General features: G+C 45.3%; 1 protein-coding gene across 4 annotated transcripts in view; it reads left to right on the top strand.

Annotated features, from left to right (window-relative positions):
- Window positions 1-430: 430 nt before the first annotated feature.
- Window positions 431-19787, top strand: part of Tfcp2 (transcription factor CP2) — a 54048-nt gene continuing 34691 nt past the window's right edge. For 3 of the 4 annotated variants that reach the window (XM_027396594.2, XM_027396593.2, XM_027396591.2), the window contains exon 1: window positions 645-1081. In XM_027396594.2, coding sequence (XP_027252395.1) covers window positions 960-1081 — 122 coding nt within the window. In that variant the 5' untranslated portion in view covers window positions 645-959. The other variant, XM_027396592.2, reaches the window with a different exon arrangement.

Raw genomic sequence — 19787 nt, 5'->3', positions numbered from 1 at the left:
TGCTTGCCCACACTGTTAATCTATAACAAGTTGCTTGAGTACGAATGCATGTAGGTTCTTGGAATAATTTGTTTCTCACCTGTAGTATGTAAAATGTGTAATCATGTAAGGGATATGGAAAACATGCTGTTTTTTACTGTTTATTTTGTATTTATTGTAATCATTCACTTGAACAACAGAATGTAACCACATTGTAATTCCTATATTGCCTGAAAAACTTTGTTGGGATGTATAAGCTATGGAAAAAGTATAGAGTAGAAAGAACATCGGAGGACAGAGAATAAAGAAGGTTCACACCTGGGCCTTGAGCCCCGCCCACCGCCTCGGGGGTGGGGAACCTTAGTTTCGTTAGCCTATCACCGCTGCGGAGGCCGAGCCAGGCTCCTCTTCATTGGTGGGAAGCGCAGTGACGTCACCCCTGGGGGGGAGAGGGCGCCATGATTGGTCGGCGCTGGGCCGGGTGTGCGCGTCCAGGCTGCGCCGAACTTAATCCGTCCACGTCTCTAGGAGGTCACGGGGTCTTCAGAGGACGTAGGGACCGCTCCGCAGAAACCTGGCTTTTGTTCGGAGGGCGGAGGACCGGGAGGACCGGTGACCGGAAGTGATCTGACTGACCGGAAGCGAGGCCTGAGGGGAAAGTGCGGATCCCAGGGAGGGAAGAGCTTTCTGGGGAAGGGGGCGGAGGGGACTCGTGCTGCGTTAGTCCGCTCTGAGGCTGTGTGTAGGGCGCCGAGCCCCTCGGAGGGTTGGAGAGCATACTAGTTCCAGGCTCTGAACTCTGGCAAGTCCTGAGAGCCCCCGGGGCACCCGAGGAGGAGCTGAGGTGCAGCCAGCAGGTCAGGCTCGGGACTCTGGTGCGCTGCGCGAGGGAGCTTGGTGTGTAGTTCACGACTGCTGTGGTGTCCCTGCCGGGTAGAGTTACCCTCCGTGCCTTCGTCCAGGGCCAGGAAAGCGTCGGGATGGCTTGGGCTCTGAAGCTGCCGCTGGCCGATGAAGTGATCGAGTCCGGACTGGTGCAGGACTTTGATGCTAGCCTGTCCGGCATTGGCCAGGAACTGGGTGCTGGTGCTTATAGCATGAGGTGAGTGATGTTTCCTCAGACCTTACCTTCTGAATAACAAAGGCAGGGTCTTGAAAGTCAGAGGGCGGGTGTACAGTTTTAAAAGCTGCCTGCAGCACGGTGGTGTGAGAGAATTGGAAAAAAAAGATTGTAGAAGTGTCAACTCTGCAGGGCCCTTGGAAAGACACGGAATGGCTCTTGATTAGCCTCCATGTGGTGTGGGAGACTTGGGCACTGGCTATATATATGTATATGATGTGGGTATGCCTGGATTCGTGTGAGGAAGGGTTACATTGAGCAAGTGAGGGATGTCCAGGCAGTTGGAGAGTTGGAAACTGTGGCTTAAGTTGACTGCTTGGGCAAGAAGTCCACACTTAGCCGTCTATTACGACGAATTTGTTTGAAGGCTTCCCTTCCAGGTTTCTTTTTCTGTCTTTGGAAACTTGAGCTGAGAAGTTTTAAAAAGTGACAAAAAAAAGCCATATATACTAGTGCAGGTTTTAAATAGTAGCACCCCGGCACTCAGGGAATCAGGAATTCAAAGCCATCCTTGGCTACATAGCAAGGTCAGCATGGGCTACATGAGATCCTATCTCAAAAAAAAAAATGTGGCAGAGATAACTTCTAGATGTTTTTAGATACCTGTGTATTGAGCTAATTGTCAGGGAAGATGGGTGGAGGCAGTGCCCCACACTGCTGGGAGCTTCTGGAGTTTTCTTCCACTTAGGAATCGCTGCTTAGGTAAAGCTGGGTTCTTGACTGTGCCACAGAAAAATAATTTTGGCTGCTATGAAGCAGAGTTGGGGTTTATTAAAATGTTTTTAAACATCGATTTAAGCCTGAGGACTAAAGGAAAGTGAGGAGCTCAGGGAAGAAAGACACACCAGAGATCGGGGTTCATGCTGCTGAGAGGGGTCATAACTGTCTTTACAGTGACTATATTTAGTGTTTTTTGTTTGTTTGTTTGTTTGTTTTTTGTGGTGCCTGAGTTATACTTAACTCGATCTCTAAGAAACTTAACAGATCATGGGTCGGTCATGCATGGGATTACCCTAGGTCTCAAAGGTTGCTCAAGAAGTTAAGATGTTTTTCTGTAAACAAAAATTTAGTCTTGGTTTGGGGATTCCCCAGAAAATATCTGGGAAAGGAGGAAAGCTATATTTGAAGGTAATATAAGCGTAAGTCTTAAACATGGCTCACTACTATTTTAATATTCTTTTCTATATAAAAGGAATATTATTTCCATGTTGGTCATCTTCACACAAGCTTACTTGTATTGGAAACGCCCTCTCCCTATTTACTTGTGTGTATGTGAGTGTGTGTGAGTGCATGCCCTGGCACCTGTGGAGGTCAGGGGACAACTTTCAGGAATTGGTTCTGGTCTTCCACTATGGGGACTCCAGGATGGAACTCAGGTCCTCAGACTTGGTGGCAAGGGCCATGACTCATTAACTAGTTGATTCTCAGTGCCAGAGGCTTTAGCCACTGAGACTCTGAGACTTTTGTTTGCTTTGTTTTTTAAGACAGAGTTTCCCTATGAGCTTTGGAGCATGTCCTGGAACTCACTTTGTAGGCCAGGCTGGTCTCAAACTCACCTGCCTGTCTTTGATTATAGGTGTGCACCACCACTGCCTGTTCCCTCTGAGACTTTTAAGGCTAAAAATTTGATTTCTAGAACTACTTTGGTGTTGGATAGGGTTGCAGACCCTACCTATCCAGGGATCAAAAGTCTCAACCTGTCCAACCTAAGAAGAAATGAGAAGGTTCGAGCTTGGAGACATTTTATGGAAATCTGGAATAGGGGGTGTTGTTTCATGGGTCATCAGTTCACGTAGCAATACAGCCAGTACAATATAGGAGCACACACATGCATGTTCAAGAGTACTCTCTCTCTCTCTCTCTCTCTGTCTCTCTCTCTCTCTCTTTAAGGTTTATCTTTTATATGTACCTTTTTTAAAAAATAAGTTTATCAGATTTTCTGAGAGGTGCTTAAACTTGTTTTTGTTCAGATTTTCTTGTATTTCCCTTTTGGAAGAGTCTTTAGGACCACTATACTACTATCTAAAATCCCTTTTCAGGGCTGGGGAGATGCCTAGTGGATTCTGCTTTACAAGCATGTGCTGCACAGGAACATCTGAGTTTGAATCCCCAGTACTCATGTGAAAAAGCCAGGTACAGCTGCCCCAGTACACTCCCTACCCCGGGGTCACTGGGACTCAGTGACTAGCATGCCTGTGTAAATGCGTGTAGAGGCCAGAGGTTAATGTCCAATGTTTTAATCATGGAAGCCAGAAGGTGTGGGGTCCCCTGGAACTGGAGTTACAGAGATTATGAGCCACCAAGCAGGCTGATGCTGGGAAGTGAACCCAGGTCCTCTGGAAGAACAACCAGTGCTCTTAACCACTGAGCCATCTCTCGAGCCCCAGTTGATTGTTTTTTCCCTGTGCAGAAGCTTCTTGTTTGTTTGTTTGTTTGTTTGTTTTGAGACAGGGTTTCTATGTATTGCTTTGGAGCCTATCCTGTCACTCTGTAGACCAGGCTGGCCTCAAACTCACAGAGATCCACCTGCCTCTGCCTCCCGAGTGCTTGGATTAAAGGTGTGCACCACCACCACCTGGCAGCTTCTTAGTTTTATGAAGTCTCATTGTCAATTGTCCTTAGTTCGTAGGCAAATGGGTCCTATTCAGGAAGTTATTTCCTATACCTTTATTATGTAGGTATAGGAAATATAGGTATATGATTTGTTTTATCCTAGCAGTTTCAGTGTTTCATGTGTAGATTTTTCATCCAGTTGGAGTTGAGTTTTTGTGCAATGTGATGGATACAGGTATAATTTCATTCTTCTTGAGAACAACCAGTTTTCTCAACACCATTGTTGAAGATACTTCCTTATTTTTAGCACCATTGTCTAATAAAGTAGTTGATGGTGTGTTTGCTTATGTTTGGGTCTTCAGTTCTGTCCCACTGGTCTACGTGTCTGTTTTTGAGCCAGTGCTTTATTACTACTGTGGCTCTGTAATATGTTGTAAGACCTGGAATTGAAAAAAAAAAAAAAAAAAGGCCAGGTGTTGGTGGTGCACACCTTTAATCCCAGCACTCGGGAGGCAGAGGCAGGCGGATCTCTGTGAGTTTGAGGCCAGCCTGGTCTCCAGAACAAGTGCCAGGATAGGCTCCAAAGCTACACAGACAAACCCTGTCTCGAAATTTGACTATCTGGAAGAATTCTGCTATGAATTCATCTGACCCTGAACTTTTTTTTTTCTTTTAGATGGAAGGTTTTTAATTGCTATTTCAATTTCCTCATTTGTTATGGGTATGTTTAGGTTGTTGGCTTCTTGGTTTTATTTTGGTGGTTTGGGGGAATCTACAAATCCATTTTCTTTACATTTTCCTGCTTCATGGAGTACAAATTTTAAAAACACTCCTGTATAGTATTCTGAGTTTTTTTTGATGTTTATTGTAATGTTTTCTTGTTCATTTCTGACTCTTAATTTGGGTCCTGTCACTTTTGTTCACTTAGGTCAAGGGTCTGCCAATTTGGTTTATTTTCTCAAAGAAACAGCTCTAAGATTTGTTGATTCTTTGTATTGTTTTCTTTGTTTCTGTTTTGTTGATTTCTGCTCTGATATTATTTATTTCTTGCCACATACTGGGTTTGGATTTTGGTCTTGTTTTTTTTCTAGCTTTATGAATTGCATCATTAAGCCATTTATTTGTGCTCCTTCTGATTTTTTGATGTAGGCATGTAGAACTATGATTTCTCATGTGGGACAGCCTTCAGGGCATCTTTGTTCTGTTTTCATCTTCGTTTAGTTCCAGGAAGTTTTTTTCTTTCTTGATTTCTTCTTTGACCTACTCATAATTTAGTAGTGAGTTGTTTAATCTCCATGAATTTGCATATTTGCTAGATTTTTTTTTTTTTTTTTTGCTGCCAATTTTAAGTTTTATTGCATTGTGGTCAGATAGGATACAGAGAGCGATCTCAATCTTTTTGAATTGGAAAACATTTGTCTTGTTTCCCAGGATATGGTCTATTTTAGAAAAGCTACTATGTGCTGCTGAATAGAATGTATGTTCTTGTATTCTCTAGTGTTTGATAGAATATCTTATAGATATCTGTTAAGTTCGTTTGATGCCTGATGCCAGTTATTTCTGATGTTTCTTTTCTTTTTTTGTTGAAATGATCTGTCTGTTGGAGAAAGTTGAGTATTGAAATCAACTACTATTAATGGATTGATGTTAATCTATGTCTTTAATTCCAGTAGAACATTTTTAATGAGATTAGGTGCACCAGATTAGGTGTTTGGGATAGTAATGTCTTTTTGGTTAACTGTCCCTTGATTGGAATGAAGTGTCCTTCTTACTTTTAGGCTGAAGTCTGTTTTGTCAGATAATTGGATAGTAACACCTGCTCCATTCCTGATCCCATTTGATTAGAGTACTTTTGTCCATCCTTTTAAACTTAGGCAGTATCTATCTTTAAAACGAAAATGTGTTTCTCGTAGGCAGCATATAGATAGAATGTGTTTTTTGACCCATTCAGTCTGTGTCTTTTGATTGGGGAATGGAGGCCTTTGACATTTAAATTTGTTAATTGAAATGGGTGTGTTAATTGATCATTGTGTTGTCAATTTTTGGTGTTGTTTGTGTTCTTAGTGGTACTTTGTGTTTTAATAACTATGGTTTTGTATTTCTTTCTACAGTGTCCTGCTATGCTATTCCTCTCTTCAGTCTGAAATAATGTTTTCTTCTATTTTATTTAAGTTTGGTTTGTTGCATATAATTTTTTAGGCTGTTTATATCATGGAAAGTTTTTCTCCTTCAGACATGGCTGATAATTTTGCTGTGTATATTATTCTGTGATGGCCATGATAGCCTTTTAAGACTTGGGATGCATTGTTCTAGGCTCTTCTGATTTTCAAAGTTTCCGTCAAGAAATCTGCTGTTATTCTGATGTGTTTTCCTTCATATGTGACTTGTATTTCTTGCCTTGTGCTTTTCATTTTCAATACGCTATCTTTCTTAGGTATACTTTTAACTATGGTATGCTATAAGGATTTTCTTTTCTGATCTTCTCTCTTTGATGTTCTGTGTGCTTCTGAACGAACTCCACAGGGTGCGACCCTGGGGTGAACAATCGGGAGTGGAGAACCCCCAGTCACTAGGCAGAGGTGAGAACTTGATGCAAACAGCAAGAGGCTATATTATTCAGTAACCTGCCCCCAGGCCCAACTCCTTACTCACGCAGGAGCAGAGGAGCTGGACCCCAAGCTCCGGTCTAGGGGCTTCTTAAAGGCAAAAACTTCAAACAGATGGGGTCTGGGGTGAGCTAGGGTAACAGTTCTGATTGGCATGTTCCAGGTGGCCGACTGCATTCTCCGAGCGCAATCTCCGGGCTCATGTGTCGTTTAGGGCAGTGACATGTTCATCTCTGGGAACCATTTGTTCTTTAACTTTAGTGGCTCTTACCTGGTAAGGTCATAAATTTGGGTTCTCATGTATCTGTAAAGAAAACATCTTAGGCTGGGGTCCTTCAGGATCTCATTGCATAGAGGGCAAATGAGATGCCATCCAGTCAAAAAGAGAAGCTTTTAAAAAGGGCAGACCACAAGGTTGGAGGCCATAAACTACAGTTTCCATGGTTACTTAAGGTCACACAAAGTACAGAGTCAGTTAGTGACTATACAATTTAAGGGAGATACATTTGACTGAGATAAGACAGGGCATGGGTTTGGGGTGGGGGAGGTGGATGTTGGAGTGTTACAGGGTCTGTCAATTATCCCCTGGGCTTCGGAATCTTTACAACCAATTAGCAAAGGAATGCTAACAGGAGTGATGGATAGTCACCTCTGCTTTTCTGGGAGCAGGGCTTGGGGTGCCAGCCATGGCATTTCCAGCCATTAGAAGGTCCCCCTCTTTTTTCTTCTTTTTAGAGCCCACGTTTTTTTTTAACTTTTATTAATTTTTGATCCTTTATTTCCCCCTTTTCTTATATAGGTAACCCATTCTTGGGTTACCGGTGGGCAATAAGAAAAGAAAAAAAAAAAAAAAAACCTCTGGAGAAGTTTGGGGTACAGGTTAGTGAATTATCTGTTATCATCTTGTCCCCTATGTACAGGAGTTTCCTTTTGACTTGGCATCTCAACCAGGGAAAAGGGTTGACGTATTCTTTCCTGTGCTACTTCCTGGCGACTTTTGGGGTGTTGTTGTTTGGGGCCCCGAGAAGGCTGAATTGCTAGTCAAAAGTAAAAAAGGGAATTTAGAAAATGGGACATTTTGGGCTGGAGAGATGGCTCAGGGGTTAAGAGCACTGACTGCTCTTCCAGAGGTCCTGAGTTCAATTCCCAGCAACTACATGGTGGCTCACAACCATCCATTATGAGATCTGGTACCCTCTTCTGGTGTGCAGAAATACATGGAAGCAGAATGTTGTACACATAATAAATAAATAAAAAAATCTTTAAAAAAAAAAGAAAATGGGACATTTATCAGAGGCATCTGGTTTGCAGATTCTGTTGAAGATATAGGGAGTGTTCACATCGGCTGGGCTGGTTTACATTCACAGCGTGTCCAGGGCTGGCAGTCTTTAGGAGCAGGCTGTAGTCAGCAACTAATATTCATCTGCCAGAATTGGAAATCTGTTGAGACATGTTTAAACTGGGAACAGAAGTTAAAACTTATATACTTTATTGGAACTCTTAGGCCCATAGTTTTAGTGATTCAGAAGGCCAGGAATGGTGGACAGTTACCTCTCCTTCTCTGAGAGCAGGGGATCAGGCGCCAGTCGTGGCACTCCTGATTTAAGGAGTTAAATTTTCCTTTATCATTAGAGGTTCCCTAATTTTTTTACTTTTATTAATTTGAATTTTTGGTCCTTTATTTCCCCCTTTTCTTTTTGGAGATTCCAATCAGGGAATTGCTGTCTCTGGCGTCCCCATCAGCAAGTGAGTGGTTTTGCTGGCACAGCATCAGTACCTGGACCGCACTTACTCTTTCACGAATGAAAGTTATTAGGCGGTTGAGAATACTAGGACCAAAAGTGAGAAGTAATAAGACAATAATGATAGGCCTGAGCAACGAGGAGACCAGGGTAGTGAACCAAGGGGACCTGTTGTACCAGCTTTCAAAACAGCCCTGGTTGGCTTCCCTTTCTCTCTGTCTTTCCTCTAGCCGTTTTCTTAATTTTGTCATGGAAGCTTTAAGAAACATTCCTCTTTTAGGGCTGCACAGAGGCCCCCATCTCTAAGGAAGAGTAGATCTGACCCTCTTCAATTCTGCAGTACTACCTCAGATAGGGATATTAAGGATTCTTCGAGTTTGGTGATGGAGCTTTCAATAGCTTTGAGGTCCTCGGTAATAGCCTGTTTTAGCCCTACTATCCTTTGTGAGGTAGTGATCAAGGCTGCCGTTCCTGTTCCTACACCTGCTGCTAATCCCAACCCCATGAGGACAACTAGTGTTAGGGTGGCTGGTTTCCTTTTTACCCGATGGGGTTGGAGGTCAAATTCATCCTCGAACGATCCAGTGTCATGGTATAACACTTGAGGCAGGAGGTGTATCATTATGCAATAGTCCCAGGTGGCATTAAAAATGGAGGTGGAGACACAGGGGGTGAGCCCTGTATTACAAACCCACTATCCGTCGTTGGGAGGCAAGAGGTATAAGTTGTCTTGGGAAACTGGCAGGCTCAGGACCTGAATGCAAGGCTGCTGCTTGTCCTGTGGCACCTGTCCTATACATGTTCCTCTCCTGGACACCTCAGTGAGGGTGAGTTTTCCTTGAAAGTCCCATGCACAGGTATTGGAAGATGTGCGTTGGTGAAATTTCCTTTAAAGGCTATTCCCTCATAGGGGGAACAGGGGTCAGACATAGCCAGCAAGATTCAGTTAGGTTTGGGTCTGTGGTATTGAGAGCCTCAAATGCCCCTTGGATAATATTGAAGAGCCGTTGCTCTGTGCCTGGGGTTGGGGTGGGGGGGTGCCTGGGTGGTGGAGGGCGTCTGGGAGGTTGGGTGAACTACAGTGGCCTGTTGTGGGGCTATTTCCTGCATTGCTCTCTGGTCAAATATTACTGGGTTGGGTCCTGTGGATACTGGAGATGGGATTTTCTATTTTTAATTGGATGGTCATCAGCAACCCAGGTTCTGTACCTTCTTGAGACGGATTCCCTATTGGCGTCCTTGCAATCACTGCTTTTTTTAACTGTTTTCCTGGGGCCGTAAAGGTGATGTTTAGTGGGTTACAAGTGAAGTTTAGGTATAACCCTTGTCCTATCCAGGGTCCTGTCCCTTGAGACACCGCAACGCCGTACTGTACATATGGGATTATATGCTGGCAACCTGACTGAGTCCTGGCGTTTCTCCTTCCCAGGGGTGGACTCTATTTACAGCGATTGTGTCCCAGGTGTAAATAGGTTTCCACCAAGTGTTTCCAGTGGTCTCACATCCCCAGGCTTTACAAAAAAATTGATTACCCCCCTACACACACACACACACACACACACACACACACACACACACACACATTGTTGGGCTGTCTTCCAATTTCTCCCATCTCTTGGACAAATATAGAGGCCTGTTTTCTGAGCTCATGTCTAAGCTGGGGGTGACTGCCTCCTTGTCCCCTCATTCCTTGGCTGACTGGGCAGCAGCAGGGTCCAGGGTCTCAACTGGGAATTGCTTCCCTGGGGTTAGCCCTGGGAATATCCCAGGTATCTAGGCCTATAGCAAGTTGGCATAAATCCGGGGTAAGGAACAAACCATGTCCCCCGTCTGGGAGATTATCTGCCAGGTAAGTTTTTGGGGGTCATAGGGTTTCGAGGAGCTACTTATCTGCTGGGGACCCAGGGTCACCAGAATCAGGACAACGATGGAGGCGTATCTTGAGGGGGTTTTCAGTTTTCTCCAGCTTCCATGGGGGTTCTGGAGCAGGTGCAGGTTTAGCGTACGAAGCATGTATCCAGGTTGGGATGCCATCGACTTTGATGGCAGTTGGGGTGGTTAGCAACACCAGGTAGGGTCCTTTCCAATGGGGCTCAAGGTTCTCTGCATAGTGGCGTCTAATGTAGACGAGGTCTCCCACTTGAGGCTAGTGGGGGCTTGGAGGTCTCCCAGTGTGTAGGTGGCCACTAATGGTTTCCACACCTCTCTGTACTGTCTCGAGCACTTTTAACCTGGCATATAGAGTATGGGGGGGGGTAGGATTCTTTAGGGGGTAAACCAGATATTTGGGTTAGTGGAGGATGGGTACCATATAGAACCTTGTAAGGGGTAACTTTAAGAGGGCTGGAGGTATTGCACACTCACAAAAGGGCATAGGGAAGGAGGACTGTCCAGTCTATGATACCAGTCTCTAAGGCCAATTTAGTCATGGTCTCTTTTAGGGTCCTATTCATTCTTTCTACCTGTCCTGAATTTTGGGGCCTATAAGCACAATGTAAGTTCCAATTTAGCCCAAGGATCTTGGCCAGTCCCTGACTTACCTGCAACAAATGCAGGACCATTGTCTGATCCAATTACTTGGGGGATCCTGAATCTAGGGAAGATTTCTTCAAGAATCTTTTTAGCTATGATCATGGCCATTTCGGTCCTAGTGGGGTAGGCTTCTACCCATCCAGAGAAAGTGTCAATAAAAACAAGTAAAAATTTGTACCCGTATTTGGCTAGCTTAATCTCTATGAAGTCTACTTCCCAGTAGCTACCAGGCCTGCTGCCCCTCGGGTGGTAGCCCGGGCGTTGCTTGGTAGGGTGGGCATTTACCATCTGGCAAGGGGTGCACTCTCCTGTGATCTCCTTGGTGAGTCTCCCTAGTCCCATAACGTAGTAGGGGAGGTTCGTACAAGTGTCCTGAGGTGCTTGGCTTCCTGGATAGAATGTATTTACCTTCAAGAGTCTTTCATGTGGGATCCGTGGTGGTTTGGGAGAGGCCCTGCTCTTTCATCTGTGCAAGGTCCTCGGCAGTATAATTGAAGAATCTGTTGATCTGGTCAGTCTTTGGATCAGGGTCTTTGATGGTCAGGATGTTTAGGCCTTGGGCTGCTCTCTTCGCTTCTTGGTCGGCCCTTTGGTTACCTTTTGCTTCCCTGGTGACGGCTTTCTGGTGTCCTGGGCAATGAATGATGGCCACCTTCCGTGGTAGATGGAGGGCATTTAATAGTTGTATGATTTCCTGTTTGTTTTTGATATCTCTCCCAGCCGAGGTCATTAGCTCTTGTTGTTGATAAATGGCCCCATGTATGTGAGCTGTGGCGAAGGTGTATCGTATCGGCTGTCTGTGTAGATGTTGACAGCCCCGATGGAGAGCCTTGTCAAACAAGGTTGGGGAATTCTTTTTTTTTTTTTTTTTTTTTTTTTTTTTTTTTTTATGCAAACTGCACGAGGCTTTATTGCAGTTGTTTAATGAGCTAACCCCATGTTAGCTCAGTTCTTTCATCTATCCACCATGGCGGCAAAGCCACAGCATAGAGATCTTATAGGGCAGCGTAAGGGGAGTGTCGGTATGCACAGGCTCAGGATTGGTGTGCCTCCAGGCTTGGAGGGTTTGCCCTGTGTTGATTGGTCAACTGGTTGTTATGGCCCATAGGCCCTCCCAGGGCAGTTGCTATGCTCTGCTCGTCTTGCGGTGCACTTGTCGGTAAAGCACACCCAGAGCCGTAAAGCATAGCACCACCAGCTCACTTCTGATTGGTTCCTTGCCATGAGGCAGGCATCTGACCTCCTAGTGACCAAGGCAAGGTCAGCCAAGCAGGTGTTACTGTCATGGCTGCCGAAATGGGCAGGCATCTGACCTCCTAGTGACCAAGGCAAGGTCAGGCAAGCATGTGCTAGGCTGTTATGGCTGCTGTAATGGGGAGCTGGTCCCTTCATTCCCCCATTTCCTTTTTTGGAGATTCCAATAATGGAATTGCTGTCTCTCTAGCATCCCCATCAGGGAGTGAGAGGTATTGGCATCCCCTACGAAAGGGAGTTCCTTTTGACTTAGCATTTTAACCAGGGAAAATGGGCAATGTATTCTTTCCCATGCTACTTCCTGCTGACTTCGGGATGAAGTTAGGAACCCTTTCCCATGCTACTTCCTGCTGACTTCAGGATGAAGTTAGGAACCCAAGAAGGCTGAAATGCTAGTCAAAAGCAAAAAAGGGAATTTAGGCAATGGGAAATCCATCAGGAGCTTCTGGTTGGCAGACTCTGTTTCAGAGACAGGGGGTGTCCGCATCAGCTGGACTGGTTTACATCCACAGTAAGTCCAGGGCTCGAAGTCTACTTAGGAACAGCTTGTATTCAGCAACTGATACTCAGATGTGTCTGCCAGAAGCAGAAACCTGTTTAAGACATGTTTAAACTGGGAATACAAGTTAAAACTTATTTACTGAAGCCCACAGTACAGAAAAATCAGATAACTGGATATCTGTTCAAACAGCAGGAACATATTTATAACTTTGAGTCCTAGCAAAAACTACAGATTTGGGCTAGAAGCATGTACATTTTTCTTCTGTCCAGAGACCCAGGTATGGATTGGACAGAGGTACCTTTGGCCTGATGAAAAGCCCTTTAAGTTTATACTTAGATGACAACCAAAATAAACTTAAAAACCTTGAACTTGTAGCTGAACAGTAGATAGTCACTACTTTATCAGCTAACATGCTAACTATAGTCTATAGTGGATCTGACTGCCTGATGCTGTCAAGCTGACAACCATTAATATTTTAGAGATCTAAGAAGGGTATATTTTATACAGTTTCCGAATCTACTAAAAAGTTACAGAAGCCAGTTAGAAGCCAGTCCATATACAGTTAGCCATACCCAAGTCTCTCCATTGGCAGAAGTATCAAAGAACAGCAATCTTTGCCAGGCCTATAAGGTGAGAGGTTTTTTTTTTTCTCTGTGGAAGATGGACATGGAAAAGACTGTCCTTGTTTTGTCTGGGCAAAGGGGGTGCAATCAGTTTTCCAGTGTCCAGCGGCTTTGTCCACAGTCTTGGCCAGGTCCTGGCAGGCAGCAAGTGTCACATCTGAGCATCTCGCTCACTGGTCAGCGTCATCATTATGAGGAACTGGGGTGCCTCATAATCTTCTTTGGAGACTTTGGATCACTGTCATGATCTGGCAGTCTATCTGATATCACAAGCTTTTAAAACAATGTTTTAAATGCCATATTCTGCAGGTCTCTGAAGCATTAGAGGTCTGTCTGTCTGTTTTAGTTACTTGCCTTAAGCACATAGATGGCTAGGTAAATCCTTATTTCTGCAATCAATTTTCAGTCTGACTGTAATGGGTTTTAACTTAGTAAAATATTTGAAACTTAGCACAGTTGAATTTAAAACTGCATACTTTATATTCTTTAAACAGTAGCTACATGCACACATTTTAGCTGCTTGCTTAAGCTTACTTCTGAAAACATACATTGTAACATCTTATAATAGATTAGCAGCTTTTATAAAAGAACATTACATTGTCAGGCTTTGCTTAAAAATGATTCTAAATTGAAGCTCTTTAAGTACAAACATTAATAAAAACACTTAAAAAACATAACCATTCAAAAAACTTGTTTTAAAAAGAAATTTAAAATCCCTTAATGTAAGCATTTTATTTTATTTTTATATTTTAAAAGCACAAACATTAATGTCTTTCTGTAACATATAGAAGCATTAACATTTTAAATCTTAATTGAAAAACTTGTTTATAAGATGGTACCTCCTAATTTCCATGTGGTCACTTTTAGTCAAGATAGCTGTTCAAGTATCTTTTTTCAACTTCAGCAAAATGGCTACCAGCCAGCCACTTGACCACCTTGTCATGTGGCTAACTGCAAAATGGCCGTAACCTGCACCATTTGTTTTAGCTGTATGCTTGTAACAGAACTTAGGTTATGCCAGGAAACAGAACATTTCAAAACAAGCATACATAATTTACTTGAGAAATAAACAGAACTTTTTAAACAGAATTAACTTAATATGGTTAAATTTTTAGCTTATATTACCAATTTTTAAAATTTACTATTTGTAGACATGAGAAACCATAGCAAATAGTTTACATTTTTCTTCTCTGACTTTTAACAACCTTTCCTCTGACCTTCTATGACTTTTTTTTGACCCTCTATAATTTCATTCCTCTAATGCCCTTAGACATTCTTAGACAAATTTCTCCTTCCCTTTCCTTTTTTATTTTAGTCTCTTACATTTTTTCTTATTTATCAGTCAACATAAAAACTCTTATCAAAGCCCTTTTTATAGTTTTTAATAACTTTAAGGCCGTTTTGTTTTGGCTCACCTGCCTTGCGCCGTGTGCTCAGGGCAGAGACTTGGGGGTGGGTTGCTGGTAATCCCAGACCCTCTGCCCATGCAGGGGTAGGAAAAGATTCCCCCCCCCACGCTGCCCTGCCCCAACACCCCAACATTCTGCATATGACATGTGTGGAGCACAGAGAAGGCCGGGCAAATGTTAGCCTTGCAAGTTACGTGCTCAGGGCAGGGAAACTCCCACTGTATGCCAGGACTCACGGCAGGATGGCAGTTTGGGCAGAGAGAGCCCCACTTCGAAAGCCTCGCACAGATGGGCAGGTAAGGATGGAGAGATAGACTCACCTGCATCAGCTAGGCTCAGCTGTGAGGGCCATAGCAGTGGTTGGAGTCCAGAGCAGCAGCCTCACCATGTGCTTGGAGAGAGGGGATTCCACCATAGCACACTCTTTTAACACGTGGCACATGGCAGAGAAACTCCTGTCCCACACGCCACGTGCTCAGGGCAGCAAGAAAAGACCCCTGACCCACACATGCCATGTGCATAGGCAGTAAGGAAAGAGAGAGATGCTTAAACACAGCACAATTGTGAAACTTGGACAGACAGCACAGTAACACAGACTAGGGTCCTATTCAGAATTTCAGATGGCTAGCCCCATGGAGATCAATTTGGTCCACAACGAAGTCTCCCCTACAGATTGGGGACCCGCTTGGGTCCCCTTACAGATGGATTAGGCAACTTGCTCCCACCAAGTCCCCCTCCTACAGACTGCGGAAGCTGTAGCCTGAACCTCCACCCTAAACAAGATTGGGGTGTCCCCTCAATCGTTGTCTCCTTCCTTGTAGGCCTACTTACAGATTTGCTAGTGACCCCAACATAGGACCTTTACATTTACACAATTAACAGAAACAGCAGACCTGAAAACACAAAACTGACACAGCACCGAAAAGCAGGTGGGCAGGGTGTGGATTGCAACAGATCAGATAACACAGATAACAGACCTCAACTGACCAGTCATACTGCCTGTTCCAACCCTCCAGGCTTTACAGAAACCGTGAGATACAAAGACAGAAAAAGAAAGTTACTAGTGTGGTGCCACATGACTCAACGAAAGGGGGTGTCGTGGATCTTGAATTGAAAACCAACAATAAAAACACACAGAGACAGAATAGACAGAAAAGAACACAGGCCAACCCAATCTGCCCTAGCTGCTTATAAGGCAATGGTGCCAGGTGGACGGGCGGCAGAACCAGGCGGCTACAGTCGCCGCTATCAGATCACAGTCAAGGAAGTCTCATGACCGCCAGGACAACTGCAAACTGAAAACCAAACTGAAAGCGCACTTTTACAGAGACAGAGCCGGCAGACAGTAGATGAGACAGAATAGGGTAAGGGTACCCGAATACCTCCAAGATTGACTCCACTCAGGTGAGGGGAGGTCGCAAATCCCGGATGAGCCCCCAAATGAAAGACCCCAGAGGCTCAGGCCCCCAGGATCTCAGTCCAGGACCTCGGCCACCCCAATTACCATGTGGAGTCGAAAGCTTGATGCAAACTGCACGAGGCTTTATTGTAGTTGTTTAACGAGCTAACCCCACGTTACCTTGGGCCTTTCATCTATCTACCATGGCGGATGACTCAGAAAGACCAGGTTGGGGAATTCTTAAAATCTTGTGGCAGACGAGTCAAAGTTAGTTAGCCAGATATAACCTTATCTGGGTCTCTCCATTCAAAGGCAAAAATCGGCTGGCTGGTGGGATGTAACCTTTAGCAGAAAAAGGCATCTTTGAGGTCTATAACAGTATACCAAGTCCGATCCAGAGGAAGGGAGCTCAGGAGGCTATACGGTTGGGAACTGTTGGATGAATGTCCAGTACCCTCTTATTGACCTTTCTGAGGTCCTGGACAGGCCGATAGTCCCCTGTTCCAGGCTTTTTAACCAGTAGGACAGGTGTGTTCCATGGTGACTGGCATGGCACGAGAATGCCCTGTTTGAGTAGGCGCTGGATATGTGGCCTGATTCCTTGTTGGGCCTCCTAGCTCATGGGGTATTGGCGGACCTTAATGGGGGTGGCAGTCATCTTAAGCTCTACGACGACTGGTGGTTGGGCCTGAGCCAGTCCCATCCCGGTGGTCTCTGCCCAGGCCTTTGGAATTTCTTGCAATCATTGTTGGATATCTGGTGACTGGCTTGGGAGGGTTTTGAACATCCTGTGTTCATCTTCTAGTCTGAGTGGTAGGGTGGTTATGCACTTGGTGTAGGTGACCTCAGGTCCTTCTGGCTTAAAGGCAATTTGTGCTCCTAATTTGGTCAACAGGTCCCCTCCCCAGCAGTGGGGCCGGGCATTCAGGGATGACCAGGAATGAGTGGGTCACCCAGCCCGTTCCCAGATCTACTGTTCTTCCGGTAGTCCATGATATTGCTTTTGCCCAGTGGCCCTGAAGATCCAAGATTTTTTAGAGGCTAGAGGCCCATTCTCGTTTAGTAATACTGAGTGCTGGGCACCGTTATCCGTTATTCAATGGGGCTCCCCTCCACATTGAGAGTTACCTTAGGCTCGGGGAGGGGATCCGAGCCCCGTCAACCCAGTTATCTTCTCCAAGGGTCATAATCCTTTTGGGGGGTCCCCTTCTTCTAGGGTTTTTGGGACACTCACGGGCCCAATGTCCTTCTTCTTTACAATAGGCACATTGATCTTTTCCCAGTGGGGTCGGTTGCTCAGGCCTCCTGGCTTTCTGACCTTTTCTCACTTTTCTCTTTGCCTACTGTGGTCTCCTACCATTGCAGCCAAGATTCTAGTTTGGTTTCTTTCTTGTCTCTTTTCTCTCTTATTTTCACGCTCTTCTGCTCTCTCTGCTTTCTTTCTTCCTTTTCTTCTGTCTCCCTCTTGTAATAAACCTTTTCTGCTTCCTTATCTAGGTCTCTTAGTGTCAGATCCTGTAGCCCTGCTAATCTTTGTAGTTTTTTCTTAATATCAGGGCCGCTTGCCCTATGAAGGGCAAGAGAGGCCCTCTGATCCTTGGACGCAGGATCAAAGGGGGTGTACCGGCGGTAGGTCTCCATGAGCCTCTCCAAAAAAATGGAGGGGGCTTCCATAGCTCCCTGAATCACTTCCCTTACCTTTGCCAAATTGGTGGGGCGTCTTGCAGCCCCTTGGAGTCCTGCCACTAGGGCCTGGCAGTAGACTGTCAGTTGCTCCCTACCTTCAGCCGTATTAAAATCCCAGTTGGAGTGATCAAGTGGGAATCCAGCGTTGATGACGTTTATCCAGCCTAGAAGGGGTGCCATCCGCCCCAGGTACATTCTTCCAAGCCTCTAGCAGGATCCTTTCCCTCTCTTCAGTAGTGAAGAGGGATTGGCAATCATCCCAGGTTGGCTGGTGGAAGAACATCAGGGATTCCCCCAGGTTAATCAATTTGGTGGGGTCCTCTGAGAAAGGGGGATGATTAGTATAGATCTGCAGAGGAGAAGGGCCAATATTGAAAAGGTTGTAAGGGGGCTTGCCCATCGTCTCCCACCATAAACTCTCAAGGAAGAGCAACGGAAGTCTCCGGCGAAACTCCCCTACGGCTGCGGGTTCCCTGTGCCAGTCTGGGACCCAATTCCGGGGGAAGGGGAGCAGAGGGTCCTGGAGAGGTCGGGGGATGAGTGGGGGGCAGGGCAGCTGGGTAAGGGGGAGGAGGGTTCAGAAGGGGTAGGTCAGAGTGGGTGTCAGGATAAACCTTCTTGGGGGTAGTGGCCTCCTTGGCCGGTAGCTCGTCATCCTTTAGGGCGAAAAACTGGGAAGTGCACGGGTCCAACATCTCAATTACCCAAGGCTGTACCCATGGGGGAGGGTTTTGGACCAAGCCCTGCTACAAAATAATGTAGGCTTGTTGGTCCATAAGGTGTCCATAAGGAGGAGCCTGAAAAATAACGGCCTTCACAGCCTTAATAAGAGAAAGGCTAAAGTACCCTTCTGGCGGCCATCCCTTGTTAAAGGACGGCCATTCCGAGGTGCAGAACATCACTTCTACAGACTGCTCATGAGCTCGGTCCCTAACGTTCTTCCAGTGGTCCAAAGTCAAACTAAGAGGAGTCCCTACCCTCTGTCCCATGACAAAAGACAAAATTACACAAAGACACAGAAAACGAACAAACAGATAGAGAGTTCCAAATCCTGCACACGGGCCGTGCCACAAAAATGAAAGTGCCACAAAAATGAAAGTGACCCGGAGGGTGGTTGCACCAGGCAACCACTGGTGACGAGATCAGGTGATGAGGACTGCTGCTTCCCAAGAGTGCTCTAAGTGTCCTTGGGCCTCCATCTCTCTCTTAAGGCATCCCCTAGAGAGCAGCCTGAGACCTTCCTAGTATGTCTACCAATTGCAGTCTGATACCCTTACACGCTCAGACGGCCGCAAACCAAACCAAACCAAACCAAACACCAAACCAAACCAAACCAAACCAAAAGCACCTTTCAAATTCAACAAACAAAACGGACAACAGACAAGACAGAATAGGGTACCCTCTTACCTCCAAGGTCGACTCTGCGCAGGTGAGGGGTGGTCACAGATTTCTGTGGGACCTCCAAATGAAAGACCCCCACGGGGTGGGACCCCAGGGTGAACAATAGGGAGTGGCCAACCCCCAGTCACCAGGTGGAGGCGAGAACTTGATGCAAACAGCAAGAGGCTATATTATTTAGTAACCGGCTCCTGGGCCAACTCCTTATTCACGCAGGAGTAGAGGAGCTGGACCCCAAGCTACTGTCTAGGGGCTTCTTAAAGGCAAAAACTTCAAACAGATGGGGTCTGGGGTGAGCTAGGGTAACAGTTCTGATTGGCATGTTCCAGGTGGCCAACCGCAACTTCCGGGCTCATGGGCTCTGGGAACCATTTGTTCTTTAACTTTAGTGGCTCTTACCTGGTAAGGTCATAAATTTAGGTTCTCATGTATCTGCAAAGAAAACATCTTAGGCTGGGGTCCTTCAGGATCTCATTGCATAGAGGGCAAATGAGATGCCATCCAGTCAAAAAGAGAAGCTTTTAAAAAGGGCAGACCACAAGGTTGGAGGCCATAAACTACAGTTTCCATGGTTACTTAAGGTCACACAAAGTAGAGTCAGTTAGTGACTATACAATTTAAGGGAGATACATTTGACTGAGATAAGACAGGGCATGGGTTTGGGGTGGGGGAGGTGGATGTTGGAGTGTTACAGGGTCTGTCAATTATCCCCTGGGCTTCGGAATCTTTACAACCAGCAATTAGCAAAGGAATGCTAACAGGAGTGATGGATAGTCACCTCTGCTTATCTGGGAGCAGGGCTTGGGCGCCAGCCAATAGAAGGTCCCCCTCTTTTTTCTTCTTTTTAGAGCCCAGGTTTTTTTTTTTTTAACTTTAATTAATTTTTGATCCTTCACTTCTTGTCATATGGGTGTGTCTTTCCTTAGTTTGAGGAAGTTTTCTTCTATGATCTTGTTGAAAATCTTGTCTATGCCATTGACTTGG

The sequence above is a fragment of the Cricetulus griseus genome, chromosome 2 (genome assembly GCF_003668045.3).
Source record: "Cricetulus griseus strain 17A/GY chromosome 2, alternate assembly CriGri-PICRH-1.0, whole genome shotgun sequence".
Taxonomy (NCBI): Eukaryota; Metazoa; Chordata; class Mammalia; order Rodentia; family Cricetidae; genus Cricetulus; species Cricetulus griseus.
The sequence above is the reverse complement of the archived record's forward strand: the minus strand, read 5'-3'. Positions and strand labels throughout refer to the sequence as shown.